General features: G+C 43.2%; 1 protein-coding gene across 3 annotated transcripts in view; it reads right to left on the bottom strand.

The window, feature by feature from the left end:
* URB2 (URB2 ribosome biogenesis homolog) overlaps nucleotides 1-15,030 on the bottom strand; it is a 139,141-nt gene that overhangs the window by 17,727 nt on the left and 106,384 nt on the right. For all 3 annotated transcript variants that reach the window (XM_077259447.1, XM_077259449.1, XM_077259448.1), the window contains 2 exons: nucleotides 13,585-13,695; nucleotides 12,983-13,225 (listed from right to left, as the gene is read on the bottom strand). In XM_077259447.1, the coding sequence (XP_077115562.1) occupies nucleotides 12,983-13,225; nucleotides 13,585-13,695 (354 nt within the window). The remainder of the gene's footprint in view (nucleotides 1-12,982; nucleotides 13,226-13,584; nucleotides 13,696-15,030) is intronic.

Raw genomic sequence — 15,030 nt, 5'->3', positions numbered from 1 at the left:
AACCCCCCTTCATCACCCCCTTAATTAGGGAAAAATAAAAAAATTAAAAAATGTATTTATTTCCATTTTCCCATTAGGGCTAGGGCTAGTGTTGGGGCTAGTGTTGGGGCTAGTGTTGGGGCTAGTGTTGGGGCTAGTGTTGGGGCTAGTGTTGGGGCTAGTGTTGGGGCTAGTGTTGGGGCTAGTGTTGGGGCTAGTGTTGGGGCTAGTGTTGGGGCTAGTGTTGGGGCTAGTGATGGGGCTAGTGATGGGGCTAGTGATGGGGCTAGTGATGGGGCTAGTGATGGGGCTAGGGTTGGGGCTAGGGTTGGGGCTAGGGTTGGGGCTAGGGTTGGGGCTAGGGTTGGGGCTAGGGTTGGGGCTAAAGATAGGGTTAGGGTTTGGATTACATTTACGGTTGGGAATAGGGTTGGGTGTGTCTGGGTTAGAGGAGTGGTTAGGGTTACTGTTGGGATTAGGGTAAGGGGTGTGTTTGGATTAGGGTTTCAGTTATAATTGGGGGGTTTCCACTGTTTAGGCACATCAGGGGCTCTCCAAACGGGACATGGCATCCGATCTAAATTCCAGCCAATTCTGCGTTGAAAAAGGAAAACAGTGCTCTTTCCCTTCAGAGCTCTCCCGTGTGCCCAAACAGGGGTTTACCCCAACATATGAGGTATCAGCGTACTCAGGACAAATTGGACATCATCTGTTGGGGTCCAATTTCTCCTGCTACCCTTGTGAAAATACAAAACTGGGGGCCAAAAAATAAGTTTTGTGGGAAAAAAAGGATTTTTTTATTTTCACGGCTCTGCGTTGTAAACTGTAGTGAGACACTTGGGGGTTCAAAGTTCTCACAACACATCTAGATAAGTTCCTTGGGGGGTCTAGTTTCCAATACGGGGTCACTTGTGGGGGGTTTGTACTGTTTGGGTACATCAGGGGCTCAGCAAATGCAACGTGATGCCTGCAGACCAATCCATTTAAGTCTGCATTCCAAATGGCGCTCCTTCCCTTCCGAGCTGTCATGCGCCCAAACAGTGGTTGCCCCCCACATATGGGGTATCAGCGTACTCAGGACAAATTACACAACAACTTTTGTGGTCTAATTTCTTCTCTTACCCTTGGGGAAATAAAGAAATGGGGGCGAAAAGATCATTTTTGTGAAAAAATATGATTTTTTATTTTTACGGCTCTGCATTATAAACTTCTGTGAAGCACTTGTTGGGTCAAAGTGCTCAACACACATCTAGATAAGTTCCTTAAGGGGTCTACTTTCCAAAATGGTGTCACTTGTGGGGGGTTTCAATGTTTAGGCACATCAGGGGCTCTCCAAATGCAACATGGCGTCCCATCTCAATTCCAGTCAATTTTGCATTGAAAAGTCAAATGGCGCTCCTTCCCTTCCGAGCTCTGCCCTGCGCCCAAACAATGGTTTACACCCACATATGGGGTATCAGCGTACTCAGGACAAATTGCACAACAATTTTTGGGGTCTATTTTCTCCTGTTACCCTTGGTAAAATAAAACAAATTGGAGCTGAAATAAATTTTGTGTGAAAAAAAGTTAAATGTTCATTTTTATTTATACATTCCAAAAATTCCTGTGAAACACCTGAAGGGTTAATAAACTTCTTGAAAGTGGTTTTGAGTACCTTGAGGGGTGCAGTTTTTAGAATGGTGTCACACTTGGGTATTTTCTATCATATAGACCCCTCAAAATGACTTCAAATGAGATGTGGTCCCTAAAAAAAAAAATGGTGTTGTAAAAATGAGAAATTGCTGGTCAACTTTTAACCCTTATAACTCCGTCACAAAAAAAAATTTTGGTTCCAAAATTGTGCTGATGTAAAGTAGACATGTGGGAAATGTTACTTATTAAGTATTTTGCGTGACATATGTCTGTGATTTAAGGGCATAAAAATTCAAAGTTGGAAAATTGCGAAATTTTCAAAATTTTCGCCAAATATTCGTTTTTTTCACAAATAAATGCAAGTTATATCGAAGAAATTTTACCACTATCATGAAGTACAATATGTCACGAGAAAACGCCAGCTCGGCACGCAAAAAATAAGCTCTCAACTGACCCCAGATCATGGAAAATGGAGATGCTACGGGTATCGGAAAACAGCGCAATTTCTTTCTTTTTTTTTTTTTTAAACAAAGTTTGGATTTTTTTTTTCACCACTTAGATAAAAAAAAACCTAGTCATGTTAGGTGTCTATGAACTCGTAATGACCTGGAGAATCATAATGACAGGTCAGTTTTAGCATTTAGTGAACCTAGCAAAAAAGCCAAACAAAAAACTAGTGTGGGATTGCACTTTTTTTTGCAATTTCACCACATTTGAAATTTTTTCCCCCGTTTTCTAGTACACGACATGCTAAAACCAATTATGTCGTTCAAAAGTACAACTTGTTTCGCAAAAAATAAGCCCTCAAATGGCCATATTGACAGAAAAATAAAAAAAGTTATGGCTCTGGGAAGGAGGGGAGCGAAAAAGAACACGGAAAAACTGAAAATCCCAAGGTCATGAAGGGGTTAACAGATGGCAGATCTGAGTGGGGACTTGCTTTTTTTGTGGATTGAGTGGAAGCTTTTATTGGGAACATTTTACATAACGTTTGGATTACAGTAATCCGGAGCTCTATGCTGGCCACTTACTGTGGGGTTTCCATCTAAATCTCTGAGTGACGTGATTCAGATGAAACCCCCGATCTATGCACTTCAATGAGGCAGCAGAGTTAGGCCGGGGTCACACATGCGTGTTTTACGTACGTAAGAGCGCAGAAACTATGTCCGTAAGCCTCGCATTACATACGGCACAATGATTCTCAATGGGTCTAGTCCTATCAGCCGTATATTACGGATCCGTAATTTACGGCGTTGTACGGGCGCAGAAAATCGCAGCATGCTGCGTTTGTCAGCGTATTGCGCAAAAAATACGCCAATGCAAGTCTATGGGAGAGCGTATACTACGGAATGCTTACGGACCATGCGTGTGCCTTGCGAGAAATACGCAGCTTACTGGCAGATGTCCTGAAACGTCCAAAGGCCTCAATCAGGCAGGTGAGACATGCTAATTAGCTGAAAAAGCCAGACAGTGAACCCGGAAGTCTGCTGCACGCCTCCACGGAGTGAGATTCACCATGTCTCACATTATCAATGTGGACATGCTCATTATTTTGGTCCAAGAAAGGCCTGTAATTTTGGACCAAAGAGATCCAAACTACGCCAACAGGGCCCAAAAAGAGGCAGCATGGAGGAGCGTGTGTGTGGCCCTCTTCCCACATTATGACCAGCAGCCACGTGCGGCACAGCGACAGATAAGTAAGTACACCCATGTTTGAAATGTAATGTTAGTGTGAAACAGCAGGCGCTTACTACTTTGAAATTCTCAGCAAGAATGTCATAAATCTTCATGAAGGAAATAGACAGCCCACCAGTAGATACATGGTGTTGTACATGATAAACGGATTTCATTACTGATTAGAATCGGTGTCCCTTTTACTACACAGTGTTTTCCATTATTTGTCCTTTCTGTGATAGAGGTTAGTGGACTCTGTCTTTGTGGCCTTGCTTGCTAATTGTGTGTGTTTTTTAAATTTAATATTAAATGTGCTCCCCAAATGCCTATTTGGATGCTACACTTAAATCTGTGTAGTCATTTACACCTTTTGTGAGCTCACTGATTAATGGGCTAAAGAATGTGTGTATTTTTTGTTGTTTCAGTGGGTGATGTTACAACAAGGTGGCGGAGTATCCGCGACCAGTACAGGAGGGAGAGGCAGCAGCGGGAGAGAAGTGGAGCCGGGGCACCTCCCAAAAAAAAAACATTTATTTTGACCGGCTCAACTTTCTGAATCCCAGCATGGACCTCAGGCCGTAAGTAACAATCTCAATTTTTTTTTTTTTTTGTGTTTCTTAATTTTGTACCTAAAAATTTTTTTTTTCAGAACTCAGTCTAACCTCACTGACAGGGAGACAGGGTCTGACTCGGAACTGGTCATTGACCCAGTTGGGGAAGGTGAAGAGGTGGCTGGTCCATCTGCTGCTCCCTCTGGCTCCATCCCTCCTGGATCCTCCTCATCTGGTCAGGCAGCGAAATCTGCCTCCGTACCACACCAAGAGGACCCACAGTTTGCCTCTTCTGCCGCAGCATCATCAGCAGCACCACCACCTAGCCAGGATGACCCTGGAAATAGCAGCAGCCCAACTGTTGCCCTGGATCCATCCCCACAGGCTGCAGTCAGACCACAGCGTGCACGCCGCAGAAGAGAGTTGATCCAAAGCCGGCAAAACGTGGATGCTGGGGTCATGAGCTATTTGGCACGTGTTCGAGACGATGATGGGGAGGAGGGATTTACCAGGAGCCTTGCCCATTACTTAAGGTCCATAGAGCGGGAGTTAAGGCTTCGTGTGAGAGGCTGTTTTCAGATCCTTGTTGACGCATGCACCCCCCCAAATAACCCATACAATCTCATGCTGATGATTGAACAGTGGCAGATGTCACCTGAAAATGTTCTGCGGCCTCAGAGATTACAAGGCCTGGCAGCTCAACAAGGATCTGAAGCACCCCCTCCACGTCAGCCAACACCTCAGCCCCAACCCACAAACAACACACAATGGCCACCTCAGCAACATATGGCGGGATATCTTCAACCATCCCAATATGGCCACTTGTCCACACTTAGTGCTGGAGGCTGGTCCCAACCTGGGTATGGACAATATGGTCATTTTGGGTTGGGTTATGATTCCCGGCCATATGGTCATCCCCAGCAGGGGTATCTCCCAAATTCTCGCCCCACTCTTCCAAGTTCCCAGCATCATAGCTGGGCAAATGTCCCTCAGGCCACTACAACATCTGCACAGGGTGCTGGACAATTGGGCCTACAAATGCCACCTGATGCAGACACTGAGCAAGCTACTTCTCCTGCCCCAACCTACCAGGACTTGTAATTTTTATTTTTTTGTTTGTTTGTTTTTTATGTTTCTTTAAACCTTTTTTTTTTGTTTTTTTTATATGATTTGTATACAATATTTTTGCTTGTATTGTCACTACAGAGCATGGTTTCTTGTGGTTGTTGTCGCAATTTTTGGAGAACCACAAAAATAGGCCTTTATAAGGCCAAAAAAAGGTTATGACAAAATAATAACCTAGACATTTAAAAAAGTTATACAGTAAAACGTTTAATTACTACCAATCACCGTCTGGATGCGCTGTATTCATTCTTCCATCACACACACATGATATGCTGATAACCATATGTGAAATAATAAAATACAACACACAGAGTTGTAAACTTGGTTAACACATACTTTATAGAGCTAATTAATTACACATGCAAAAAGGCATAGTCTTGCCAGGGAATAGTACCTTGAGGAGTCAAAAAATAATTTGTAAAGATATCACGAACTTTCAGACCAGAAAGTGGACGACGCGGAGGAGGGACATATGGGGTAGGCCTACGAACATTGTTCATGAGGTTATCTTCCAAATTTGGAGAGGAACAATCATGTATTCTTGTGAAATTATGTAGAATTACACAGGCTTTTATCACTTCGTTGATTGTAGCCTCACTCAGCTGGATGGCAGACTGAAGAACACGCCATTTGGCCACAAGAATCCCAAAGGCGCACTCAACCAGTCTCCGTGCCCTGGCAAGTCTCAAATTAAACACCCTCCGCCGGTGGTCAAGGTTGCGCCTGGGGTAAGGCCTCATGACGTGCCTCGACAGTTGGAAGGCCTCATCTCCAACCAAAACAAAAGGCACTGCTTCCGCATTGGAGCCTGGGAGTTGTTGTGGTGGTGGGAGGTTCAACTGGTTGTCACGTAGCCGCCGACCCATTAGGGACGAATTGAAGACCCTAGAGTCTCCAGTTCGCCCATAGGCCCCAATGTCTACAATTACAAACCTGTAGTTACTGTCAGCAACTGCTAACAGAACTACAGAGAAAAACTGCTTGTAATTGTAGAATTGGGAACCAGAGTTCGGCGGCTTACGCACCCTGATATGTTTCCCATCCACAGCTCCAATGCAATTAGGGAAGTCACAATTATTTCTGAAACCTGTGGCGATTTTAATCCAATCGTCCTGTTTTGGCTCAGGCAACACAGCTTCATGTAGTTTCTGCCAGATTTGGGAACAGGTTGTCCTAACAATGCCTGAAATGGTCGACCGCCCAATCAGAAACTCCAGGTGTAGACCCGCATAGGACAATCCTGTGGACAGGAAGCTGCAATACAACAAAAAGGGAAAAGAAAAAAACATGAGGACGACGAACAAAGGAATAAGCACAAGTGTATATTTCATTTACTATTACATTATTTACAGTATACAAATTTTCAGTTGACAAACTAAATAGACTAGAATATTGACAACATTCTTTTATATGTGCTTGTGGCTTCATGTCCAAGTGAAGTTAATGAAACCTAGTAGGACACCACACATTTGGAAAGAAAACCAAAAAACCAAACAGTATTTGCAAATGTGGAATACATACCGTAAGGTTAGGAGCAGACGCTCCTCAGCAGAGATGGCTTTTCTCATCCAGGTGTCCTGAAAGGTGATCCCAGGACGTAAGATCTCCAACAACATGTCAAAAGTCCGGATGGACATGCGAGTATACTGGTAAAACTTCTCTGGATGTGCCCTCAAAGCTGAATATAGTCTCTGGAAATGGCCTTTACTCTGGCGTTGGGTCAATAGAGGATGTACCCACAATCTTCGTCTCCTCCTTCGCGGATCCACATTGACCGGATATGGCTGGCCAAAGCGACGAGACAACACCCAGTGAAGCAACACCCGCTGAGTTGAGCTTAAATACACAGGGCCAGACATGTTTGTAATCTCAAAGCAACACAGCCAAAATATGCTAGAGAACATATAGGGCACATGGGAGGGCTCCACCTGTTGTAGAGGGCTTAAATAGTGTGGTTAATGATGGTTTAAATGATTTGCAGGCCTGAAAACCGTTAAATGTCCATTTTGTCATGGTGCGTGATAAATACGCCATACGGATCACATACGGATTACACACGCACAAGCACATGCGCAAAATACGCGACCACACCTAAGCAACGCAGGAACTACGGAAGTCGATTACGGAGACATTTTGGCGTATTGAACGCGTAGTACGGACGTATAATACGTGGCGTATTGTCTTACGCCAAGTGTGACTCCAGCCTTACTCTGGACTCCATCTTGCCTCTGCTCAGCGGTGTCCTGTTTTTTCAGAAGTGCACAAAACTGTGGCCGACGGCACTTTTACGCAACCCTAAAAAGACGGACACTGCCAGATCAAAGGTCCTATGGCGCCCACAGTGCCTCCATCTGCCTCATTATAGGGAATCTTCCACCAGAGATTCTGTCTGAATCACGTATTTCAGGGATTTACACAGAAACCCCAATGTAAGCCCTCCGCGCAGGATTCTTGTGCACCGAGCCTTACTGCGATCTTTGGAAGGCAGAATGAAAAAAAAAAAAAAAAACGAACAGCATGTGAAGAATTGGTTTTATTTATTTTTTATGCCGTTCCTCGTGCGGTATAAGTGATTAAGCAACTTTATTCTTTGGGTTGGTGCAATTACAGCGATACCAGATTTATATAGGGATTTTTATGTTTGGCAGCTGCCACACACTAAACAACGCTTTTTATTGCAAAACCTAGTTTTTGCATCACCATATTTTGAGAGCTATAATTTTTTCACATTTCGTCCAACCGTTATGTGACGGCTTGTTTTTTTGCGGGATTAGCTGACGTTTCTATTGTTCCCTTTTTCGGGCACATGACATTTTTTGAATCGCTTTCTATTCTGATTGAGAATGAACAAAAACCAGCAATTCAGGAATTGCTTTATTTTTTTCTTTATATTGTTCCGCATGTGGTAAAATTGGTAACGCAGCTTTAGTCTTTGTGTCAGTACGATTACAGTGATACCTCATTTATACATTTTTTTGTGTATTGGTTCTTTTGTACAATAAAAACTATTTTATAGAAAAAAATAATTATTTTTGCATAGCTTTTTTCTGAAAGCTATAACTTATTTTACTGCTGATTTATTGGTAAAAAAATTTTTTGCATTTGGGGATTTTTGGAAAAAATATTTTTACACATATAAATATATTTTTAGCTTTATTACATTGTCCCAGTATGGGACATTACTATTTTACAGCAGATCGCTTATCTGACACTCTGCAATGCAGAGCATCAGATCAGCGATCTGACAGGCAGGGAAGTAGGCATGCCAGCACCTGCTCTTAGCAGGCGCTCACAAGCCACCTCCCTGCAGGACCTGGAAGGACCCAGGGGCCATCTTGGTGCCGGGGGTCTCCATGGAAACCATCAGAACAACACGAATGTGTTGGGCGTGATGCTTCTCTATGCCACTGTCACTACTGACAGCAGCATCAGAGGGGTTAAAGGCCCACAATCGGTTCTAGCACCGATCGTGGGCGTTGCTGCAGTGTGTCAGCTGTCACATACAGCTGACACCTGCACGCAGTCGCCGCGGCACTCAGCGTGAGGCCGCGCGATCATGGAGCCGTACTAGTACTGCTTTGGGCATGAAGGCACCTCCTGCAGAGCTGTACAAGTACAGCACGTCACCAAGGGGTTAAGAGAATGGGTTGATTCATTTTATATTTTCATATATTAGACTTTCAAGGCCACAGTGATGGCACATGTATTTTTATGTTATATTTTATATTTTTAACCCCTTCACCACGTGTTTTTTTTCCGCTTTTGAGTTTCCGTTTTTTGCTCCCCTTCTTCCCAGAGCCATATCCTTTTTATTTTTCCGTCAATATGGACATGTGAGATGTTTTTTGGGGTACCAGTTGTACTTTTGAACAACACCATTGGTTTTACCATATAGTGTACTGGAAAACGGGAAAAAAATTAAAGTGCGGTGAAACTGCACAAAAAAAATGACATTGCAACACGATTCTTCAGCTTGGTATAGTAACGACAACGTCAGACTTATTCAAGTCCTCAAAATAGTTCCTTTTCAGAGACAGTCATGTTTTCATTTTGCCATCTTTGTTTTTTGCAGGTCTACTTGACGTTTTAATCATTAACGTTTTTTGGCATTTTTATTGCATTTTTTTTTGCAATTCTGGCATTTCAATTTTTGTTTTTATTTGCTCCACTGTGATATAGAAACTTTGGAATTTTTTTTCACCACTTAAATGAAAAAAGAACCTATACATGTTTGGTGTCTGTGAACTTGTAGTGACCTGGAGAATCATAACGGCAGGTCAGTTTTAGCATTTAGTGAACATGGTAAAAAAGAAAAACAAAAAAGAATTGTGGAATTGCCCTTTTTTACAGCACAAAAAGCACTGTAAAAACAAAACCCAAATATACAAAAGGCAGAATGGTGATTTTATATCATTTCACCACGCTACAAGTTTTTTTCTCCGCTTTCCCGTGCATTGCATGGTAAAATTAATAGTGTCACGCAAAAAGATGACTTGTCCCACAAAAAAGTCCTCGCATATTGCTAAAAAAATAAAAAGTATATGGTATTAGGAAAAAAAAAAGGCGAAAATGAGTACGCAAAAACTGAAAATTGCCTGGTCATGAAGGGGTTAAAGATTAAAATTGGTTTTATTTATTTTTTTAAAAATCAATCATACAAGTGAAGATAAGAAACTTTGTGATCTCTTACATTAGAGAAATCTGCTGTTTAATTTCCTGGACTGATCATTCATTCTGTTCCTCAAGCGCCTCAATTGATGTACATTCACAGTTTTTTGCACTTGTTCACATTTGCTCCATTCGAGGTGCTGGTCATCGTCAGTTTTTTGTTACTTTGCAGTATACATTTGGTGGTAGTTACGGTGTCCATATCTGTATAAATATAGTCTTTTTGACCATAATATTATTAATATTATTATTAATATTACCATTAAAAAGGTCTACTATTCAGTGTTCGAATATACCTTGTCTAACAGCACTCTGTGGTTTGTACATACAGTACACGACAGCTTGCACCCGCCCACATTTGCTGCATTCTCTTAGGAGGTGCTAGTCGTGTTTTTGTTACTATGATTATCTTCACTGAATACAGATTTTACTATGGTAGTAGTGAATAGATTTTCAGATCACTAAGGGATATCACAATTGGAGCTTATGCAACTTCTTGAGCGGTGGAGGAGTGTTGGCTTGAGACAGTCAGTGTTCTACCCATTCTAATGAAGGACAGGGTGTTCACATCATGCATTAAAAAGTTCTACTATTAGGCTATGTGCACACGTAGGAAATGTGGTGCAGAATTTTCTGCACTAAATCTGCATCTGCAGATTTGATGCAGTTTCTGTGCAGTTTCTATGCAGTTTCTGCGCAGATTCTATGCAGTTTCTGTGCAGATTCTATGCAGATTCTATGCAGTACAATGTAAATCAATGTGAAAAAAAAAAAGCTGTGCACATGGTGCAGAAAAATCTGCAGCAGAAACGCTGCAGAACTGCACAAAAGAAGCGACGTGCACTTCTTTGAAATCTGCAGCGTTTCTGCGCAGATTTTTCTGCACCATGTGCACAGCTTTTTTTTTTCCCATTGATTTACATTAGGCTACGTTCACATTTGCGGTCAGCGCCGCAGCGTCGGGCGCCGCAGCGGCGCCGCATGCGTCATGCGCCCCTATACTTAACATGGGGGCGCATGGACATGCGTTGTGCTGCGTTTTGCGCCGCATGGCCGCAAGCGTTGGACGCAAGAAACGCTTCAAGTTGCATTTTTTTTGCGTCCAACTTGCGGGCAAAAACGACGCATGCGGCGCAAAACGCAGCGTTTTAGCGTGCGTTTTGCAGCGTTTTTGTTTGCGTTGTGCGCTGCGGCGCCGACGCTGCGGCGCACAACGCAAATGTGAACGTAGCCTTATACTGTAAGGCTATGTTCACACGCTGCGGGTTTTGCTGCGGACCCGCAGCTGTTTTGCAGCTGCGGGTCCGCATCCTTTTTCCATGTAGGTTACAGTACAATGTAACCTAATGGAAAACAAAACCCGCTGTGCCGACGATCCTTTTTTTCTGTGGAAAATCCGCGCGGATTTTCTGCAGAAAAAAAGAAGGAGCATGTCACTTCTTGGTGCAGAATCGCAGCGATTCTGCACCCATAGAAATGCATTGAACCGCTAACTTCCCGCATGGGGCTGTGCCCACGTTGCGGGAAGTTAAGCGGATAATGTGCCGATGGTACCCGGGGTGGAGGAGAGGAGACTCTCCTCCAGGCCCTGGGAACCATATTTGGGTGTAAAAAAAAAGAATTAAAATAAAAAATCATGCTATACTCACCTCTCAGCGCTGCCCGCGGCGTCCGGTCTCAGTTGCTGTGCCGAACAGGACCTGTGGTGACGTCGCGGTCACATGACCGTGATGACGCCGCGGTCACATGACCGTGACGTCACGAAGGTCCTTGTCGGCACAGCCGCTTGCAGCGCCGGGGAGATCGCGACGTCAGAGGGTGAGTATAACCAATTTTTATTATTTTTTACATTACTATTGATGCTGCATATTGCTGCATATGCAGCATCAATAGTACAGGAGTAATCCCGCAGCGGAAACCGCGAACAAACCGCGATAAATCTGCAGGGATAACCGCAGCGGTTTTGCCCTGCAGATTTTCAATTCCGCTGCGGATTAACCCGCAGAGGAACCCGCAGCGTGTGAACGTGGCCTAAATCACAGTGCAGTTCTGCAGCGTTTCTGCAGCAGAAAAATCTGCTGCAGTTCTGCACCAATTCTGCACTAAATCTGCATCGTGTGCACATACCCTTAGTGTTTTGGGTTTTGCTGTGTTAAGCTCCGTTCACATTTGCGTTGTGCGCCGCAGCGCACAACGCAAACAAAAACGCGGCAAAACGCACGCTAAAACGCTGCGTTTTGCGCCGCATGCGTCCTTTTTGAAAGTTGGACGCAAAAAAAAATGCAACTTGAAGCGTTTCTTGCGTCCAAGCGGCGCAAAACGCAGCACAACGCATGTCCATGCGCCCCCATGTTAAATATAGGGGCGCATGACGCATGCGGCGACGCTGCGGCGCCCGACGCTGACCGCAAATGTGAACGTAGCCTTATAGCACCACCCAGTGGTGGTTAAATTTATTACCTGTGTTTTTTTAGTAATAATTAGGCTACGTTCACATTTGCGGCTAGCGCCGCAGCGTCGGGCGCCGCAGCGGCGCCGCATGCATCATGCGCCCCTATATTTAACATGGGGGCGCATGGACATGCGGTGCACTTGCTTTTTGCGCCGCATGCGTCCCTGCGGCGCCCACGTCGGGGCGCAGAGGACGCAGCAAGTTGCATTTTTGCTGCGTCCAAAATCAATGGAAAAAAGGACGCATGCGGCGCAAAAAGCAGCGTTGTGCATGTGTTCACATTTGCGCTGTGCGTTGCGGCGGCGACGCTGCGGCGCACACCGCAAATGTGAACGTAGCCTTAGTGTTGCATTGTGGGTTGTACCAAGGCATTTTGGGATGAGGAACCTCCATTTTCCCTCTGTGTTCTTCCTGTACACACATATTCTTCTGCTGTGCTGGAAATACCTCACTTGCTTGCCATCCTGGTTAAGTTTATCCGGTAAGATTGTTATCCCTGTTCTTGCAATGTAGTATTCTACAGAATGTGATTACTGTATAGCAACTAGTACCTGGGAAATCTACTATCTGTGAGTTACTGTATGTAGTTATGTACATAGGTTGCATCATTCTGTATACTTTTCTATTAGTTGTAAAGTATCATCTGTGTTATTATTGCCCAATATTTACCCATATCCTTTGTATTCTTATAGTTTTACCGCGCTCATGTTTACCAATAAACAAGTTAGACTACAGAGAACTGTCTGCTTATTTGGGAGACAAAAGTGGTTTATGCCGTATGTCGGATCACAAACCGTATCAACGTGTATGAAGACAGAACAGTCAGAGACCGAGAAGTTCATCGGAAACAACAGTTACATCAGGTATTAGATATCATCTAATGACAATTCAATGAAATTACCTTGGGGTGACACTGTAAAACAGAAAATAGAACTTTATGTATTGCCAAGATTATGTAGTAGTAGTCTTCAGCTGTCACATTTTCAAGTGACACCATTAGGAGAGCGCCCAAAGAAAGAGTAACATGATGGGGATTGCTAAGAAACATCTCTCCTCGTCGTAGAAACAAAGCCATAGCATCAAGCACAGGGCCAACAACAGAGGAAAGCAGTCCACGTTCCTTACATGCTTCCATACTGAGGGTCTGCAAACAATGAAAAAAATTATTAGTCCTGCCCAAGTCTTGTTCTAATAACACAATAAAAGAAGCAGTAAGACTGGATATTCCTGCTCCAGCTATATACATTGATCTGTATGTACAAGAACTATATGTAGTTTGGATCCCTGGAGAAACAAAACGGTACAATATTTTTCAAGCCACATTCATGTCATAGAGGAATTCAAGACCAGAGCTCTGATTCTTGAAGGTTTGCTGTGCCATTTTCTTCTGTATTTGCATTGCAGACACAATATGTCCGCCTAAAACAGTAATTCCATCCATCTGTATTGCAGTCAGCTCATGCATCGCAGGTCTAACACAAGGAATCGGAATGAAAAGCTTACCACTAGTGCAGTTATCATCTGAGATGCCGAAGACCAGAATAACATGCTTTTGTCTTCATGTAAAGAACAGTTAAGTAGAAGTCTTATCATTGTGACTCCAGCAAACAGTACCTGAAAAATAAAAAGTGATTTTCAAGAAAAATCAGTGTCAACTACGGTAATAGAGTTTTGTTAACACTACAGTTATACTTTACCTTGCTCTAATGTAAGTGTTTCTTTCAACTCCACATTAGGGCTTTATCCAAGTAACAAATGTCTAAAATAAAGAGGTACTGCTCACCTGGTGTGGCGGTGCAAGACATAACACTAGTAGTTTCATATTAGAGGTTTTCAATCTACTGCATCTCCACAGGATGGCAGATGCAATGTGGTAAGAAGATCAGAGATGTGGGTAACTGGCGCTGCTACTGGTATGTACTCAAATAATTCCAATATGCAGTGTAGAAAGTAACATTGCAGTTTGTTCTCAACTCGTTTGAAGTTGTCAGACGTCTTCAGGAGAACCACAAAGATTGTAGACTTAAATAGCACAGAAATTCAAATATAAGCGTAAAAGAAAACACCTACATGGCGTGTTTATGACTTATCCATTACAAATAAAGCTGAATAAGTCATACACATGCCATGTAGGTGATTTTTCTTTTGACGCTCATATTTGAATTTCTGTACTATTTATGTCCATTACTTGCTCCTATGTACAATCCTGGTAGCTCTCCTAAAGAAGTTTGACAACTTCAAAAAGCAGGACAGGACAGGGGGAGTCACATACCAGGACAGGACAGGGGGACCCACGTATAGCAGGAGAGTGATGAGGGGGACAATGCATACCCGGATTATACTAGTGTCAATAAGCCTACCCAGTTTTCCGTGGCAGAAGTAGGTGCCTCGCCTTATACTCGAGTATATACGTTATGTAGTTTTTTCCGTTTATGGTGTTTACCGATCGGATTAATTATTTTTGCATTCTGATAGATCTGACTTTCATGGACGCGGCAATACCATATGTGCATATTCTTTTTCATTATATTTTTAATGGAAGGAAAGGAGAGTGATTTGAACTTATGCTTTTATTTTTTTTCCAATTTTTTAAAAACATCTTTTTACTGTACACAGTGTGGCCACATAGAACAACATGCACCCATGCCAGTTACCTATAAATGCTCCGTTCCACCCGTGGCTGTTGGAGGCAGACCCTGGCTGTGTGTCACAGCCATTATCTGCTGTGTACGAGTTGGGTATGGCCACTATTGTCTTGCGCAGTACATGTATGGCAGATGTCAGTAAAGAGTTAGGATAATAACTCTTTTGGCCAATTTTGATGTTCTTTAACCATAAGCCAGTTTTCACATTCCTAACCAGGCCAAATTTTTAAAATAAAACAAGAGTCCCTTAATGAGAACTTTGGAATGCTTCAACATATCCCAGCGATTCAAAGATTGTTACTCC

The sequence above is a fragment of the Ranitomeya variabilis genome, chromosome 4 (genome assembly GCF_051348905.1).
Source record: "Ranitomeya variabilis isolate aRanVar5 chromosome 4, aRanVar5.hap1, whole genome shotgun sequence".
Taxonomy (NCBI): Eukaryota; Metazoa; Chordata; class Amphibia; order Anura; family Dendrobatidae; genus Ranitomeya; species Ranitomeya variabilis.
Note: the sequence above shows the minus strand (reverse complement) of the source record. Positions and strands in the feature narration are given on the sequence as shown.